The sequence below is a fragment of the Eulemur rufifrons genome, chromosome 6, assembly GCF_041146395.1.
Source record: "Eulemur rufifrons isolate Redbay chromosome 6, OSU_ERuf_1, whole genome shotgun sequence".
NCBI classification, from domain to species: domain Eukaryota; kingdom Metazoa; phylum Chordata; class Mammalia; order Primates; family Lemuridae; genus Eulemur; species Eulemur rufifrons.
In genome coordinates, this window is record NC_090988.1 from 59,268,296 (window position 1) to 59,287,154 (window position 18,859).

Consider the following 18,859-nt stretch of genomic DNA (forward strand, 5'->3'; position numbering starts at 1 on the left):
CCAGGTCACCCCTGCTTGCAGCACAGCATTGAGACACGGAGTAGGCTGAGGGTCGCTCACTGAGTGAATGGAAGCCTCCGGCCGGCCTGGGCCAAGTTGAAGGGAAACAGTAAAGGATTGTTCTCGCTCACCCAGAAGAGCAGAAAGTAGGGCCCCAGGTCAGGCCCCAGCTGCTGGGCAGAGACAACAAATGCCATCTGCCACCCTGAAAGGGAAGAGGGCTTTCAGCATGGTGCTCCCATGGTAGGGGACACAGGCTTTGGGGTCCTGCTGTAGAGGATGCCAGAGCTGGGTCCCCATCTGGACAGTCAGTCTGGGGTCTCAGTGGGGGAATGGACCACAGGAACACAGGGGAGAGAAGGCTTCATCTTGCCCTTCTTCTCGGGGGCCTACTCGGGGCCAGGGTGTATGCTCTGCCAGGGAGGGGAAGGACAGGTCAGGTCTCACCTCTGGCAGGGGGTTCCGAGTTGTCCCCTTCCTTCCAGCTTCTTCCCCCTAAAGCCAACCTATTGCTCCCCTGCTCAGAACAGCACCTGCCGGAGGCCCGCACCCTTTGCACGCCCTACCCCTTCAGGGGCGAAAGGGAGGGGCCCCAGGTCTGTGTCAATCATGTGAACAATGCACAGTAACCTCCCCGGAAACATTCATAAGTTTAATCCACGCCAGTAATAAAATCGCATTACATTTCTCATAAAATAAATGTTCCCATTTATATACAGAAGACAGACTGTACAGGCCCAGCCTGGCCCCAGGAGGGGTCACACACAGACGGGCGGCGGAGGTGGAGGAAGGGCTGTCCCTCCCATCGAGGACGGAGAAGCTCTACCGCGGCAGGGGCGCGGCCGGCCGGGCGGGTGGGCAGGCGGGCAGAGGGGCCTGGGGGCCAGGCGCCGGGCGTTACTGAACCTGGGATTCAAAGGTGCCATTGAGCTGCCCCTCCTCATAGTCCATCTGACACAAGATCATGTTGTTCTTCAGGAAGAATTTGTCTCCCACACAAAATCTGGAAAATCCAAGCAAGAGAGAGAGAGAAGCCATGGGAGGGGTCCCAGCAGGCAGCAGGGGCTCCAGACAGGGCCCAGCCCGGCCCAGGAGGCAGGACTCGTGGCAGGCAGTGGTGGGGAGTTTGTTTCTCGAGCTTCCCAGAGGGCATTGCCAGAAGTCCCACAGCAAGCCCGGTCAGCCCAGCCCCCGCCAGGCCCCGCAGCCCGGGTGGCAGGACAGACGGACAGTTAAGCCTGGGCCACAGTCAGGTCCCCTGTGGAGGTGAGGGCGGGGAGGCGCCAGGGAGGTGCAGGAACAACTTACCCCAGTCCCAGAGAGGGAGAAAGAGAGCACAAAGAAACAGAAAAGCCTGAGAGGACAGATGGAGAAAGGCAGAGATGGGGAGGGTGGGACGGATAAAATGGGGGCTTCTCCATCCCTCTGTCCCTCTCCCCAACTTAACAAGACGGCTCAGTAAAGGGCATTCTTCCTCCAAACAGAAGCTGTGGCTTGTCTAGAGCATCCTACCAGAAGGTAACCCTGTTCCACTATCTCCTCTGCTTCCCAAGGAAGGCCCTGCATTGGTCCCCCGGTCCTCCCCAAGTACGGGATGATTCCGGTCCTTTCCCCAAAGGTGTCCCCAGGTGGCTGAAGCCTGTAGTGAGACCAAGGATCACTGGCCCAGTCCCAGCAGGTCCCAGTCCAACCACCAGATGGCGCTGCAACTTCACCAAGCCCTCCTGGCAGCAGGTCTGGCCAGAGCCCCCAGCCAGACCAGCGTTCCCTGTGAGCCCCTCTGGACTGCATCCTCTGGGAACACTTGTTATGAGTTCCTGCCTGGCCTGGGGCTCCTGAGAAAAGGGCCTGCCCTCTGGAGCGAGGCCCCAGCCAGGGCTGAAGAGCTCTGGCTCCTTAGGTCCCCGGGGGCCTCCCACAGGGCTGGGCCACAAGAGGAGCCAAAAGACCAGAAAAGAGGCTGGGCTGGAACCAGAATGGAGGAGTGGGGACAGGAGCCAGTGGCCATTCCCTGAAGGGATAGGGATTTTGCCCTCCAGGTTTGGGAACACTGCTCACTGGAACGTATGTGCGTGCACATATGCGCAGTACACACATGGATACAGGGTGCAAGGATACATTACCCCTGTACATGCACATCTAAAACATGTGTGCACATGTGTACTCACCTCATGCACACACAGTACACATACATATACTCTCTATTACACAGGTACATTTAAAAACACATGTACATGTGTACATTAATTCCATCATGCACATGTACATACCCGCTTGTACATGGACATTTGAAAATCACAGACATGCACATGCACACGCCAACGATGCATGCTCAGTAAAGTCACGCATATCCTCATCCATTACATTCACACAGAAGTATGCCACAAAAATGCGCACACCCGGTACTGGAGTACATACATTTGGCCACAGGGCTTAGGCACACATAAAACACATAAAGCGCATGCACACTCACAACACGCACACACAGAACCCGCATTCACACGCATGCCTCCACTGCACCCTGACCCATCCCAGCAGGGCTCAGGCTGGTGTCTGGTGAGTGTGTTGGGTCTAGTGTGTGGCACTCACCTCTGGTTGCAGAGCTGGCAGGCGAAGCAGTCGAGGTGATACACATTGTCCCGGGCCCGCATCACCATCTCAAAGGCTGGGATCAGCTTGCTGCAAGCAGCGCAGTTTCCCGTGGTGCCAAAAAGCCTGCCAAGGGAAGGGTGTAGAGGACTCAGGGGCCTGCCAGGGAGCTGGAGGGGCAAGGGAGGTACCTCCACCCAGGGCCCTACCCATCCCACAGCCCTCTGGGCTTGGCAGGTGGGCCTGGGCAAGGGGGTATGAGCACCAATGACAGCATCTAAATTCCACCAAGAGGCCAGGCTTCAGAGAAATAGGCACATCCCCCTAGACAGGGCATGGAGAGGGTCAGGAGTTGGCTGACACTGCCATCCCAAGGTCGCCTTCCAGGTTTCCACTGGGATCCCTCAAGCACCTGGGGCCACCAGGAGAGCACTAGGCTGGCTCCAAGCAAGAGTTCCAGACTCACAGGAGCCTGAATTTTGGAGGCTGTATGTCCTCAGGCAAGTCACTGAATCTCTCTGAGTCTCATTTACCTCCCATAAAACAAAGACGAAAATATGCGCTGCACAGGGTTGTTGAGAAAACTGTTGTAAATTCTCAGTCACTACTAAGCAAATGCCTAGGTAGTGTTTACTCTGTGGCAGGCACTATTCTAAGAGCTTTACAGACATTAACTCATTTAATCCTGACAACAACCCGATGAGGTTGGATACTGTTATTATTCCCTATTTTAAAGATAAGAAAAATGAGTCACAGAGAAGTAAACACCTGGCCAAGTCACAGCCTTGCTCCAGAAAGCTTGTTCTAAACCACTACATGATGCTGCCTCTCTCCTTTAAAATTACAATGTTTGATTAAATCCTTTTTTTTTTTTTTTGCTACAAACTCACTGTGTCACTTGCCTAAGTCTCTTTTTCCTTTCTCTGAACCTCAGTTTATCCTTCTGTAAAATGGAGATGCTGTACTTCTATAAAATGAGGATGGATGATCTTGTTCAAAGATGTTTCTAAAACAGAACTGATGCCCAGAGGAAGTTCCAAGGACATCTGGCACAAATGCCTCTTTGAGACAGGCATCCCTCCTCTTAGCTGCTGTCTGCAAAGCTCCAGGTCAGGGAGTTCACTCCCTCCCCACGCAGACCAATCCTTGTCCCAATGGTCTGAGCCAACCCGGCTCCTCCTTGCTTCTTTTCTGCACACTGGTGGGGCTGAGAGGCAGGCAGGAGGCCCCTCTAATCCCCGATTTGTCCAGCTCAAGCTCAGGCGCCTGCAGACGAGCTTGGCTCCATTATTCATCAGCCTGAGCTGCCTGGTGGCTCAGATTAAGGCACACAAAGCCTGGGCCACAGCATCTGCCTGCCAAGAAGGGCCTTTCTTGCCACCAGCCCAGTGAGCAGTGGCTGCAGAGACAACAGGCACTGGACAGCCACACTCTGGGCTGGGCAGATCAAGGACGCCACACGCCCACCCAGCCCACTGGCCTAGCTGGCCCCCCAAATCCTTCCTTGCCTCTGCCAGAGCACAGGAACATACCTTCAGCCCCTAGCAGCTGGCAGGGCCCAGGATGCTTGTGGGTGCGTTGGCTCTCCCAGCAAGATCATCCTGCACCATGGGCCTCCCTCTCCAAGTCCTGTGGACCCGTCAGACTGTCTGCCACCTCTCCCTAACCTGGCAGGTTCAGCCCCCAGGTGATGCCCCAAACCTCCAGACTTGGAGGCCCCTTCCCGGTCCTGGAGGGGCAACCCCCCAGGGGTATCCCTCCTTAAACCCTCCCCCAGGCCTCAGCCTCTCCCATCCAGCACTGGCCAGGAGCACTGAGTCACAGATCCTGTTTTATTGCATTACTTTTTAAAACTCCTGCAAGAAGCAGGAGTTAAAAGAGAAGGTGCAGGTAGGTAAGTCTGAGGACTTCTGGGAAGCAGGGAAACTTCCACCGACAACCCCCCACCTGAGCAGAAGGAGCCCATGAAGCCCTTGCTCCGACCTGTTAATTAACGCAATGCGCCTTCCTTCCCCAAAGGCCCGGCCACCATCCAGCGGGCTGCGACACAGCCAAATGCAGGTGCTGGGCGTCAGCCAAGGCCCTGCTGCGTGGCCTCCTTCCAGCCTTGTTGATGTCATAAATGGCCTAAGGGGGGGTTAGTTGGGGAAGGTGGCCCCAGGGAATAGGATCCAGGTTGTGGGGAGGACAAGTTAGAGCTCTGAGGAATGCAAGGCAGAGAAGCGTCCTTCTTTCACCTCTTCGAAGAGGAGTAAACTGAGGCTGGGAGAAAGTTCGCTGCCAAAGGCTCAGAGCGAGGACAAACCCAGGTCTTTAAGCTCCAACATCAGAGGCCCTTCTGCTAGTGTGTGGCTACCTGCCAGGCTCCCTAGGCAAATGGGACATCTAATCCAAGGACCACTTGGCGAGGGAGGGTGTCGGGCACTGGGAGAGAGGTGGTGGAGATGCCATCAGGGAGGAGGGCCTGGAAAGTCAGAGCTTCCCCACCTGCTCCTCAAAGCCCCTCTGAGTGTCCCCTCCCAGGTTCCAGGAACAAGGGGGCAGGAGCCCCTGGCAAAGGCAGAGGCAGAGCCTGGCCAGTGCCCTCGGGAGGCTCATCTCAGGTGCCCATGCCAGGCCCTGAATCCAAGGAGGTAAAGACACGGGCCTGCCCTCAGGCAGCTCCTCCTGTGTCTGGGCAGGCAGGGTAGGGGCAGGATGGTCAGGGATGAGTGGACACGTGGGCCACGAATGCAGGGTCCCGGGGCTAGAGTCAGGGCACAGTCATGCTGGGCCTCGAAGGATGCGGGGGTGGGGGTGCTTTCTGAGCAGGATGGGGGCTGGGAGGGGTGGGCGGCCACTGCCCACCTCAGGTAGTCGCGTCGGCACAGGATGAGATTGGCCTTGGTGTAGAGGGTGGAGCCCACCTCGCCCAGGCGGCAGTCACAGCAGGCACACTTGAGGCAGTCTTCGTGCCAGTACTTGTCCAGCGCCTTCAGCAGGTAGCGGTCTTTGATCTTGCGGTTACAACCTGCGCAGCCCTTCTGCTTCCCTTTGGGCTGGACGGAGAGCATCGGCACGCCTGCAGAGGGACAGACATGTGACACAGGGCGGGCCCTGTGGCTCTGGGCCTCGGGCACATCCCCCTGGGAAAGGAGAGGTCACTGCTTCTCTCTGCTGTATTCTCTGCGTTTACGGCTCCCAGGGGCCCTCATTTTCTGCCCAGTGACCTCCACTGGCCCCGGTTCCTGCTCTTTGGGCTGCATGGCAGGTCTGTTCCCCTGGCCAGGAAGGTCCCTGCAAGAGGCTTCTGAGCCTGCTCTGCTCCAGTCTGGAGCTGTTCCTCCCCATCCTGGCCACCGCCCCATGTGGCCTGATCCAGAGTAACCCCGAAGCCCCCCTCACGAAACCACCATCCCATCCCACTCCTCTAGCAGCGGCCTCAAAATGGAAGCTCCTCATGCATGTGGGGTCCCCTAGAACTCCCAGATCTTTTTGCCAACTTGAGTCTTCCTCACACCGCTTGTGTGTTTGACCATTTTAACCTAAAAACTAAGGCTACAGCCTCTTGGTCTATTGCACATAGAACTGTGGATGTGTCAAGAAAAAGGTGAGGTGCCCCTGGGACACTCCCAGGGGGCGTAGGAGGCTCGGGAGCCCCTGGCAGGTGAGGGGAGGCAGCTGGGCTGGCCTGGCTTCAGCTGGAGTCAAACTCCCACCTGCCCTGGCCTGAGGGTGGGGAGGTTCTGAGTCCCTGGATCCTTGCTCATTCCCCCTCCCAGGGCCCATACCAGCCCTGCAACACACAAGAAAGCACCAAGTACAAAGGGCAGGAATCCCAACACGGCGGTGTCACTGCAGGGGCAGGGTGTCCCGGCGGGTGAGCGTGCACTCACATACACCCCATGCACATAGGCACAACGTGCAGGTGTCGGCACGCGTGTGCACAGAGGCACGGGCTCCTAGTCCCCTGCCCTTGGGACCACAGGGGCAATTGAGGAGGAGAAGGGGACAGATGTTGTTCAGGAGTCTGCACACCCATGTGGATATTTGAGGCTCAGAGGGAAGTGCAGGGGCCCCCAGGAGCCCCGACCTGTGACTTCACAGGATGGGTTGACTGTGAGAGTCCCCTGGGAACCCCTCATGAAGACAGGAGCAGGGAGTGTGTCCCTCTTCCCTGACCAAGGCACCCCTGCCAGCCTCCCCAGCTTCCCACCAAGCCCATGGAGCCTGCTCCCCCACTGGCCCATCCCCTCCCAAGACTTCCTGTCGCTTCCCCTTCAGGCCCGGCCCTTCCTCAGGCTTCAGGGGAGAACCATGGCCTCAGGCTCAGGACCCACAGATGTCCGGTCAGAGCAGTTCTTCCAGTCAAATGCTCTCATTGCACAGATGGGGAAACCGAGGCCCACACAGGCAGAGGGGCTAGTGTCAGCCCCCATCAGCCTAGCCCCGGGGCTCCTTCCCCTCTCCTTGCTCTTTCTAAGCCCAGCTGCCTCCTCAGACTTCCCCTGGCCAGGCTAGGGTAAGGGGTGGCCCCTGCAGGCTGCAAGGGCCGGAGGCCAGCTCTCTCTGCCCTCCCCCCACGTCCTGCAGGCCCAGCTGTGAGCTCCGAGTTTGCTGCCTAATTTCCTTAATGCAGCTGTAAAGGTTAATTGATCTGAGAGAGTGATGGGGCCCTGGACGACTCTGTCTCCGCCAGCAGGGCCCAGCCCTGCTCAGAGATCTTGAGGAGCCCCTGGAGGGCAGCTGGGGAGAAGGTACCCCTGAGGGCCAAGACCTGAGGCTCGTTCCAAGGCCTGGCCTACAGGGAGGTGTGCAGAAAAAGGGGAGGGGGTTAAAATAGCTGGATGGGGGCAACCTGAGGCTCCAAGGGCGGGACTATTGTCCCCGGGTCCTGTCGAGGGAGCATCCAGCCAGCATGGCTGTGCATACGAATACCTAGAGGACCCCGTGGATGACATGAGGAGTCCCCTCCTCTCTGCCTGTGCCCAGGCTGGACATTGCACAGGCAGGTTGTCTGTAAGGCCTGGGCACCCCTCTTCTGGGCTCTGGAGGGCTCTTATATTTAATAGAAGCCGAATAGCTTCTACCAAGTATCCCATGTCCACAGAGACACGGAGGCCCCAGAGCATCTAGAGCTTTCTCCCCCTGGAAAGGCTGAGCCAGAGCACACCTGCAGGATGGACCTGGGACTGGACTCCAGATCTGCCACCATCTGGCTGTAGGGTCCACAGCAGACGCCTTGGTCTCTCTGGGCCTTAGTTCCCTCCTCTGCCCTAGGAGGAAATTGAAACAACCCCTTGTTTCTTACAGGAGGGTGGAAGAGCTCTGGGGGTCAAATGGGACAGTGGAGTCACTCCTTCCTTCCTTACTGTGTTTGCTCTGCTGGGCTAGTTCAGGAGACTTGTAAACACTCTAGGAAAGGTGAAGGGACTTTAAGGGGGCCTCTGCAGTCTCCTGCTCCCCAGATGAAGGTATAAGCTCCCCACAAGGTCTGGGGGCCCTCACTCCTGCCTGTCTCCCCAGCCCGCCCAGTCTGCCAGCCTGCCCCCTGCAGACACCTCTTCCCTCCCTCCCTCCCCGGCCTGGCTCTGGGAGCTGAGCCTCAGGCCATGCACTTTCCATTAAGGAGATAGCATCCCTTTGCTGAAGTCCATTTGGGATCCATTTTAGTGTTATCTAAAAATCAAATCTACATGGTAATCCTTTTAATGTACTTCTGACTTTAGAAAAAAACAGCTTTGCACTCCTTCAGGAAAGGTTTTAAAGCATTACCCAGTAATTACTACTCACCCATGAAAACACTGATATTTTACAATGGATGATGTTTGCGCCTATATGCACGCCTGGGCACACGCTCAGATGCATTCACTGGGCCCAGCAAAATAAACCAGTTCATTCAGCCTGTGTCGCCCCCAAGTCTCAGGGTGTGGGGGGAATGGCACTTGAGGGGAGACAAGCCACATGCCAATCCCTCCCCTGGCAGGGTGGGGGAGGCAGGGCTGCTGGCAGCAGGCTGCGCAGAGAAGACTCCTAGTCTGACTCATCTGGCTGCCAGACACTCACCCTCAGTTCTTTAATCTGGGGAAAAGCCAGACAGTCCAGGTGACAGGAAGGGACTGCCAGAGGTCATCTGCCTCTCCCACACTCTCCCTCCAGCAGAGAGAAAAGCCCTCCTTTTCAGATGGACCCCAGAGTGGTCCACTAGGCCAGACCCAAATCCTCAGCAACTCCTGCCCACCTATCCCAGCCCGGGCTGCTCCTTGGATCTAGCACGTGGACTCTTCCAAACTGCAACCCCCCAGTCCCACTGGTGCCTCCAGCTTGGACAGTGGTCTGGGACACTCCCATAGCTCCCTCACGAGCTCCACCAAGGCCAGTCTTCCACCCCAGAATGTCCACCTCTCCCAGCCCCAAAGCACTCCAGGCTATGCCCTGTGGCTGCCCTGCTGGAGGCCACTGTGGCCACCACTGGTGACTCCACTGGGCATCTGAGGCCCCCTCCCATGTGCCAGCGTGTCCTGCTTGGCACTGCTAGATCTGTTCCCTGCAGAATCCTGGGACACTCTTCTCTATCCTGCAAATGGCCTTTACTCCACTACTGCTCCCGTAAGAAATGCCTTTGTTCTGCCCATTCTCACTTTCCCCCAAAGGTCAGAGTCAACAGCAGGGCTGAGGCTAAGAGTCCAGACCTTAAAGTCAGAGAGTCTAGTTTTGAGTCTGGGAACTGCTCCAAGGAGCTGAGGGGCCTGGAGCAAATCCTTCCACCTTTCTGACTTGCATCTGGGAAATTGGGGCCCTAATAGTCTCTTTCCACTCAGACTGGTGAGGACAGACTGAGATGATGCATGTGAAGCTACAGCACGGAGTCTAGCTTCCAGGGGCACAAGGAACAGGAACTGATAGTATTATTAACACTCATCCCAGGACACCATGCCTGCTCTGACACCTGTTTTCTTTTTCTTTTAAGTTTTTATCTTGACATAATTTCAAACTTTCAGAAAAGTTGCAAGAATAGTAAAAAAAAATCTAGTATACCCTCCATCCAGATTCCCTAAACATAAACATTTTACTACATTTGCTTTTTCTTCCTCCATCTTTCTACCTACTTACTTACCTACCTATCTACCTACCTACTTACCTACCTATTTACCTTTAACTTCTTTCCTCAATCCTTTGAGAGTCAGTTTCAGACATGAAGCCTCTATACCTTTAAATAATTTTGGTGTGTAAATACTTTGCTAAAAGCAAGGACAGTCTCTTACATAACCACAGTACAATGATCAAAATCAGGAAATTATCATTGATATAATATTATTATCTAATCTACAGACCTCATTCAGATTTCACCAATTCCTTCAATAATATCTTTTATGGCAAAATCCCAGGTCACACATTGCAGTTGTCAAGTTTAGTTTACTTAAATCTGGAACTATTCCTAAGCCTTTCCTTGTGTTTCAAGACACTGGCATTTCTGTAGAATATAGTCCAGTTATTTTATGGAATATCCATCAATTTGGGTTTGTCTGACACTTTTGACTATGTGACCTTAATTAATTCTGCACCTCAGTTTTCTTCTCTGTAAAACGGGTATGAAAACAGTACTCAACTCATAGAGTTTCCACGAGGAACAAAGGAGTTACTATCTGTGATGTGTTTGGGACTAAGCCGAGCAATCAAAAGTTAGCTCTGATTAGTGTCACCCTGCTCAGCACATGAGAAAGGATGACCACAGTCACAGCTCCAGCACAGGTCCCTAAAATAGTGAGGGACACTTATTTCAAGGAGCAATAAACTGCTTTGGATGTTCCACCATGATTAAAGTTACACAGGCACTAGCCACAATACAGCTTTACCCAAAGGGCAATCTAGCGGTCATGGCGAGTGTGTGCAGAAGGAAGCCAGCCCCATCTGTCCAACAGGCTGCTCCAGTGACCAGGCAAGTGGGAAACAGTTGCTGTGGCAGCTCAGAGGCTACAGCTCAGGGGCAGGTCCCTCTGGCTGCTCTGGAGAGAGCCCTGGGGCACAGGCAGGTATAGGCTTGGTATTTCTCACAATCTCTCAACAGGCCTCTGTACTGGTCCCAACCCAGCATCCGGGCACTCTCTGGCCTGGGCTGCAGGCCCTGCCCAGAGCCCACACAGCATGACACAGCTGCCCAGTGCAGTTCTGGGACTTCCCTTTCTCACCATCGGCACCCCGGCCCTCTGGGGCAGGCAGGGAGCCTGTGCTCTTACCAGTGCTCAACTTCCAAGTGCTTTACTTACAACTGCCCTACAACAGAGGTACCATTATTATTCCCATTTAACAATGGGAAAACTGGGGCACAAGAAAGGTTACTAACTTGTCAGTTTGTAGGAGACAGACCTGGGCCCAAGCGCTTGGCTCATATGCTGTGTTGCGAGCCTGTATGCTGAGGTGCTAACGGACCCAGGCAGAAGTCTTTATAGAGATCAGGAGACACATGGAAGGCAGCAGGACACATATGCACAGCAGCACACAAATACTTACCTATGCACATGTGATCACACATGTACTCTAGGTCCATGTGAGGAGGGACTGTGTCTGTTTTACTCTCCCCACAACAGTTTTATTCTAGTACCCAGCACAGTGCTGGCACACAGTAGGTGCTCAGTAAGTTGCATGAAAACACACACCCATGCATCCAAGCAGGCACATGCACAGGTGTGTATGTGCACGTGTTTGGGTGTGCTCATGTAAATATGCACCTGAGCACAGACGCACATACATGCACGGAGCAGCCACATTTGCGTTTACTATCTCTTAAAAGACTACAGTTCCAAAAAGTGGATCAGAGCTCAAAATCAAGCTCTGATGTGAACAAAACCCACAAGTAAGAGGCCTGGGAATGGGAGGAAATGGAAGAACATGAGCCCCCTCTGTTTTGCCCACCTGGATCTCTGCGGAGCATTCAGAAATCATCTGGAAATTCAGCCCCACAATAATCCCACCCACTTCAACAGCTGGAGTGGGGAGGCTCTGCAGACTGCAGGGGTCTGGGTCCCTGCCACCTGTGGGGTGCTCTGCCCGCCCGGGCCCACACTCAGACCTGGAGCTGCAGAGCAGGATCCCAAACGCAGCCTGCCAGCGGCCCCTCCTAGACATCCATCCTCTTTAATAAGGAAATTTGAAAGTGGAATCTAATTCTGCAGAATCTCTTTAAATCTCGTTTTCTCAGAAGTAACTTCATTTCACACGGACACATCCAGCCTTGTGAGAAGGCCTCCATTTCACACCAGTTTTATCTCCACAATTTCTCGTCTCACTGCACTCCTATCCCAGGGCCTTGCCATGCGGCAGGCAAGGCCTGAACTAATAGCATTTCCTACTCATTTGGAATCAAAAGCCAACGAGAACAACTGTTGCAACGCACGGCTACAGCCACCCAGAGCACGCTCATTACCGCCCCTCCGCGCGCCCCTTTGAAGGCAGCACGTTCACTGGGTCAGATGGGGAAGAGAGGTCGGGGCTCCTCTGGCCTCCAGCTCCCCTCTGGGGCAGGGAGAGGAAGGCTGGAGGCCTGGCTCGGCCCACAAGGTGGTGGTCAGCTCAGTGGAGGGACTGGCATTCTTCGATTCTCAAGGGAGTCTGTGAGGAGAGGCGGGGAAGTGTAGACCCTAAGGCTGTGGGCCCTGTAGACACACGGGCATAACTTGGACTCTGACTCTGTCACTTCCCACCTCTGCCTGCTAAGTGAGGACAGCCTACTTTAAAGGACTGAGGATTAAATTAGATAATGGGCAGGAAGTACTTATAACAATGTTTGGCATAGTAGCTTAGAGCATCAGCTAAGAACACGTAGGTGGACCTTATGACCCAAAATTCTATTCCTAGGTATATGCCCAACAGAAATGAGAGCTTATGTCATCAGAGCAGATGCACAAGAATGGTCACGGAAGCTTTCTTCATGATAGCCCCAAACTGAAAACAGCACAAATGTCAGTCAACAGTAAAACAGATAATAAACCGTGGTACAGGCATGCAACAGAATAGTACGCAGCAATGAATCAGATGAATCGGAGGAAGGAAGCCAGACACGAAGGGCACATACTGTATGATTCCATTTGTACGTAGTTCCCAAACAGGCAAAACTGATCTGACGTCAGAATAATGATTACTTGGGGGGAGGGGAGATGTATTCTCAACTGAGAGGAGGCATGAGGAAGCCTGCTGAGGTACTGAGAATGTCCTATATCTTGACCTGAGTGTTTAAATGGGTGCACACATGTGTAAAAATTCATTGCACCAAACATTTGAGACTTGTCATTTTACTGCATATAAAAAAAAGAACTAAGATGGATATGCCCTCAGTCAGAACTGTGTGCCTCTTCCTAAAAGTCATCATTTACTCAGCGGAAACTGCCAGGTGCTGGGCTAAGGACTTTACGTTTGTTATCTCAGTGAATCCTCATATGAATGAACTCTTATGTACTAATGATTGCCCATATTTCACAGATGAGAAAACAGAGGCCCAGGAAGGTTTAGCCCCTTATCTAAGGTCATATAGCTCAAAGGTGATAGGGCAGGGATTGGAATCCTGTCAAACTCCAGTGTTGGAATTCTCATCCAGCACATGCCCCGTGGCCTCCTGACACAGCCTGGGTTCCCCTGCGCAGCCCGGGTGCCAGATGGTGCTGGGGTGGGGGAGTGGGGCTGCTTAGCACAGGACCTGGGCTAAGCCCAGGAGGAACGACTACCGACTACCGACGCAGGGCATTGTCTCCATGCTCTGGGCCACAGGATGTTTGTGCTCACCTAGTGGTCCTTCAAAAGTTGTGGCTTCTGTGGGATCTTGAAAGGGCGTCTAGGTGGGGCCAGCAAGGGGACATGGACCAGGAACTAAGCACAAAGAGGGCCCAGGGATAGGAAGGGGCGGGAGGGCCAGGTATAAGCAGAGTCAAGGTGTTTGCATTTCAGCCTTGAGAGGGACGAGGAAGCCTTGAGATGGTGCATTTCCTCGGGAGGAAGCTGAGCTATGGGGGAGAGCTGAGGGCTCCAGACCCAGGGCCACAATGGGGAGGGGAGGGAGGCTCAACCGACAGCCAGGGGCTTGCATGTGAACGAGAGGGTAGGGCAGCAGAGGAGGGCCCAGAGAGGGGCCTGGCTCAGGGTGAGAAACTGAGAGGAAGTCCGGCAGTGCTTGCCTTCTCCACGTGCCAGGTCCCCCGGACTCCACACCCACAGCAGGAGGGAAGGCTGAGGAACACGCTGCCTAGTCGTGCCCCTGCATCTGCAGCCACCGAGGTCACATTCAATTGGACTATGATAAACCACAGCACCCCTCACTGAGTGCCTGCGATGTGCCAGAAGGTTACGTTCATGGTGACCCTGAGGTCAGAGAAAGCAGGCCGCTTGCCCAAGGGCAAGCCTGTGAGTGGCCAGCGGGGCTGCAGACCCAGGCTGCTGGCCAGGAAGCTTCTCGTGCCCTGCCTGCTCTAGCCTGCGGCCTGAGGCAGCATCGCACCATCTCTTCCCCAAGCAATGGGGAAAACGAACAGTTGCCAAAAGGAGAAGGCTGAAACCCCCCTTGCAGGACACACCAGGGCAGGGTGGGCCAGATCCCCAGAGCCCAGCATGTTCCCCCAGGCCACGCAGCTCAGAGCCCCCAAATGGACCATTCCTGGGCAGGAGTATGGAGCAGGAGGCATTTTTGCAGCATGTTTTGGTTGAAGAAAACTTACCCTTAGGAACATTGTATCTACAGCAAGAACCCTCGATGACCTTCAAGTTCTCAGAGATAAAGGGGCTAAGGAGACCTGGCTATTGCAGGAAGCTGAACTCAGCACAGGCTGGTTTGGGGCAACAGCCTTAGGGACTGACTCAGTCCATTCAGGCTGCTATAACAGAACACCACTGACCGGGTGGCTTGTAAACGTTTATCTTCTACGGTTCTGGAGGCCAGGAAGCCTGAGATCAAGGTGCCAACAGATTACGTGTCTGGTGAGAGCTCACTTCCTGGCTTGTGGACGGCTGTCTTCTCACTATGTCCCCACATGGTGGAAGGGACAAGGCCGCTCTCTGGGGTCCCTTTTATAAAGGCACTAATCCCATTCATAAGGCTCCATTTTCATAACCTAATTGTCTCCCAAAGACCCCACCTCCTAACACCATCATGAGGGGGGTTAGGTTTCAACATGTATATTCTGGGGGACACAGACCGTAGCAGGGACCCAGCCGAGAGCTTGCAGGAAGGCGGGACAAGCACCGAGATTCTAGAGCAGGAGCAAGTGGGGCTGCTCCCGCAGCCTCACACAGTTTTCTGCGGTTCTTGAGTGAGGGAAACTTAACGTCAGAAGGTGCACGTGCTCACTGGAGTCTGTCCCTTGGAATGAGGCTTAAGTTAATCGCATAGTTACCTGCAGCGTGTTCTCCCTCTCCAGGATGGGTGCAGGTGTTCTCTTCCAATTCTTTGGTTGTCTCTATAAAGTCACAGACATATCTCAAAAGCAACACGTCCAAAATAGGACTCCTGATTTCCTCCCCTAAACCTGGCCCCTGCCTCCTTATCCCAGCCTTCCTCATGGCACCCACACCATCATCTACCCCGATGCTCTGGCCAGGAACTCAGTGTCACCCTCAGCCTTTCATCACCCTCACCCCCTTCCCCACCCCACCTGCATCTTCCCATTGCCAGAGCCACCGCCATCTTTTACCAAATCGTCAGCATAGCCCCCCACCAGCCTCCCAGTGTCTGGCACCCGCAACCCATCCTTCACGCAGCAGCTGGAGAAATCTTTCAAATAAATTGGGGCAGATCACGGCTCAGCTTGAAAGCCTCCCATAATATCCAGTGGGCTGAGAATAGCACCCACACTCTTCATCTAGCCCATGACATTCTCGTGTGGACTGGGCCCTGCCTCCCCGCTCACACCGCACTCCAGCCACACTCCAGATCTCCTTCCTGCCTCAGGGCCTTTGCACATGCACAGGTGTTCTTCCCAGAACACCCTTTCCTGCCTCTTCATGCGGTTGGCTTCTTCTCATCTTCAAGCTTCAGCTTAAACATCATCTCCTCAGAGAAGGCTTTGTGGACCTCTTTATTTCCTTATTTAAAGGCCCCCCCCCCACCATGCTGCCTCAGTAATTTCCTTCTGAATTTGTAATCACAATTTGTAATTGTTTTACTTTTCTGGGAGTTACTTTAAGAAAAGTGATTGGCTTCTCTCATAAGAACACAAGCCCCACGAAGGCCTGTTCTTGAGGTCCTGTGTCTTGCCCACCACTGTGTCCCCAGTGTTGGGCCTTTAGCCATCGGGTCCATTCATGCATGAAGAGACTGAACGGAATCTATCCAGATGATTACTGGCGCGAGTCTGCTGGCCAGAGTGTGCCAATTCAGACAGGCAGCCTCCCCAGAGATGGGGCCTTAATCAGCTTGTTGCGTCCCCATGTCACAGCCCCCCACCCCTAGGCATCGGTAGCTCTGTGGCCTTAACCAACAAAGCAGATCTATCTGCAGCAGCGCCGAGGTCCTGCCTGCCACTGTCCAGATTTCTGAGAGGCCCATCCCAGGGCTCCAGCTGAGACAGCTCTCACGCCATATAGACCCTTAGTCCCTCAGATAAAGGAGCGGCAAAGTCCTGTCCTTCAGTCCCTGCAGACCCATGAGGAATGAAACCTCTGCTCTCTTCCTCCCTTTACACACAGATACTCCATCCCACCCCTTGGAGAGCAGCAGGCAGAGCCCCAGAGCTCAGGCATCTGTGTAACGTCAGCACTCGGGCCTGGGCACCCCTCCTCCTGGCACGGGGTCCTTCTGGCTTACAAACATGACCACTCTCCCCTCCTAGCATAGTCTGAACCTCTGGGGGTCAGAGGGAGGAAATGGCCCCCACAGTTTGCCAAGCCTTTCTCTATCACACCCACCCACCATCGAATCCTGGGCTGCAGGAGCCAAACCCCAGGTCCCTTAATAGGATGCTGCTTGGAGCTGCACCACTGTGGAGACCAGTGGGGAAGCGTCTGGAAGCCGTGTTCCCCTGGCAGAAACTCAGCTGCTCCCTGGGCACCCGCAAAACCCACATCACCCATCTAATGAAACAGGGCTCCCATGGGGCCTGCGAGCTCCGCAGAGGAGGAGGAGGACATGGACTCTTAGATGAGCCTCAGTTTCACAGCGGCAGGGACGTGCGCACCAGCGCTGAACCAGAAAACGAGAGTCTGGCAGACATACCATGAGCACCAGGGGATCGCAGATTAGGGCCCTTCAAAATCAATTTTGAATTCAAACTTTTAAATGTATTCTCCAGACGCAAAGAAGGGACCCTCGAGGCAGGCTCGGCCTAGCCAGCTGCTGGGTCCTGTTCCCTTCTCGAAGCAGCCAGAGCCCATCTGCTAGCCACTGGGCTGGGTGAGGGAGGGAGGGCCAGGAGGTGAGGAGGGAGAGTCCGCAGGGACAGGAGCCCTTGGCTATGGCTGAGACAACACCGCCCCTGGGGCGCCTGCCTGAGGCGCTGCCCTGGGCCTTCCGGTTGCAGAGCTGAGCCTCCTTTGCGGACCTGGATGAGAGGCACTGGAGGCGTGGCTGTGTGGGCCAGATCCCTTCTCCCCACCCCCACCTGGCTGAGGAGGCTCACGGAGCACCAGTGGATGAAGCCGTTTAGAACATGGGCTTTGGAGTCAGACAGTTAGGGATCTGTATCCTAGAGCAGCCATGGGCTCCCAGGGAGAAGGGAACTTCCCTTCTGGAAACCTGGCGGGAGAAAGTCTGCTGGGAATGTCTTGGTGAGAGTGGTGTGAAGCCCCCCCCCCCCCCCCCCCCCCCGTGCAAAGGGAAAGTTCATCCAGTGTGTGAGTCAGCAGGGCAGGCGGGCCGCAGGCTGCATTCTCCAAGCCTTGGTGCCTGCAGCCAGGGAGCTGACACTCCCGCTGTCCGTCAGCTATCAGACCACGCTTGGAGCACTGAGTTGGTTCTTGGCCCTGCACTGTGAGGTGCACCAGGACACGCAGGGCAGTGGGCCTCACCAAACACCTGAGCAGAACATACTGCTCCAGCCAAGCCTTGGCGAAGGCCCCCCAGGGCCTGCAGTAGGAAGGCCTTCGACGGCATGGCTCACAGAGGATGCTCCTGGCAGCCGCAGCTGTGGCCCCCCAGCTCCTGCCTGGGTCCCTGCTCAGCTGCATTTGTTCCTCCCAACCTACAGTCAGCTCCCAGCTGATGCCTCCCCCAACTCTGGGTGGGGAAGCTGGTCTGTGACAAGCCTCTCTGGCACCAGTGACCTCTCAGCCCCAGCCCCCCAGTTCTCCAAACCCCAGGCCACCTCCCAACTTTAAGCCACACTCCTGAGACACAAACTCAAGTGACTGTGAAGCACTCTACAGGTGAGAGACAACAGAACAGGTCACTAAGGCCTTGGGCCTGCCGCGGCTTCACACGGAGACCCTTCTAGAACACAGGGTACAGGAAAAAGAGGCTGAGGTCACCAGCCCACATAGGGGAGAGGAAGCGGGGACTCCCCAGCCCCTCCCAGCTTGGGAGTGGGCTGCGGGCTTGGCAAGGAAATTACAACACAGGCCTGGGTAATGCTCCTTTTAGTTACAGCATAAACTGCGGCAATAAAGCGTACCTGGGGAATGTTTAGAGAAAGCACTAATGATTTCTTCCCTAGTGGTTAATAAATTCACTTCCAGATCAATTTGTTCGTGATAGAGCCCGGTGAGCGGAACCCGCATGGCGGGCACAGCCGAGTGTGTCTTTTTCAGTGTAAATGATTTATTACGATGATTAGCGGCACATAAACAATTTAAAATACAACGCTAATTAGTTTGGGGAAGAAAGGAGGGAAAAAGCCACCCTGCCTCTCTCCCCATTATGTTCTACTTCCCTAAGTGTGTACTTTTTAATTAAATCCAAATGTCACAATAAATTTAAAGTGTTTTATTACCATTCGGGCTAACTGAGGCAGTCATGCAAGCCCCCCTCAGGCATCTGCAGGCTGGGTGGGGGGTGAGGATTTGGGGCACCAGCAGAGTCTGCCCACAAACTCTCAAGACCCCCTTTCCACTGGCTGGAAAACACCAGGACTGCCCGGAGGACCCTCTACCTCTGTTCACCTTCCTGGCCAGCCCAAGCTTCTTATAAATCTTGCCGTGACCAGCCCAGAAACCAGCCACTTCTCCCCAGTGTTCCCACAATACACTGCACTCTCCCCAACCCTCCTCATGTGCTCTAGAACCTTATACGTACCTTCTGTGTGCCTGGCATCATGTCTGGCCCTTCATATAAAACATCTCACCATGTCCTTGTTCCAGTGCTATGAGTTGTAATTAT

At 54.7% G+C, this 18,859-nt stretch overlaps 1 protein-coding gene across 1 annotated transcript in view; it reads right to left on the reverse strand.

Moving 5' to 3' along the window:
• Window positions 1–897: 897 nt before the first annotated feature.
• LMO1 (LIM domain only 1) overlaps window positions 898–18,859 on the reverse strand; it is a 91,828-nt gene continuing 73,866 nt past the window's right edge. Inside the window, 3 exon segments of the mRNA XM_069470558.1 lie at window positions 898–1,003; window positions 2,590–2,715; window positions 5,437–5,650. Of these exon segments, the coding sequence (XP_069326659.1) occupies window positions 898–1,003; window positions 2,590–2,715; window positions 5,437–5,650 (446 nt within the window).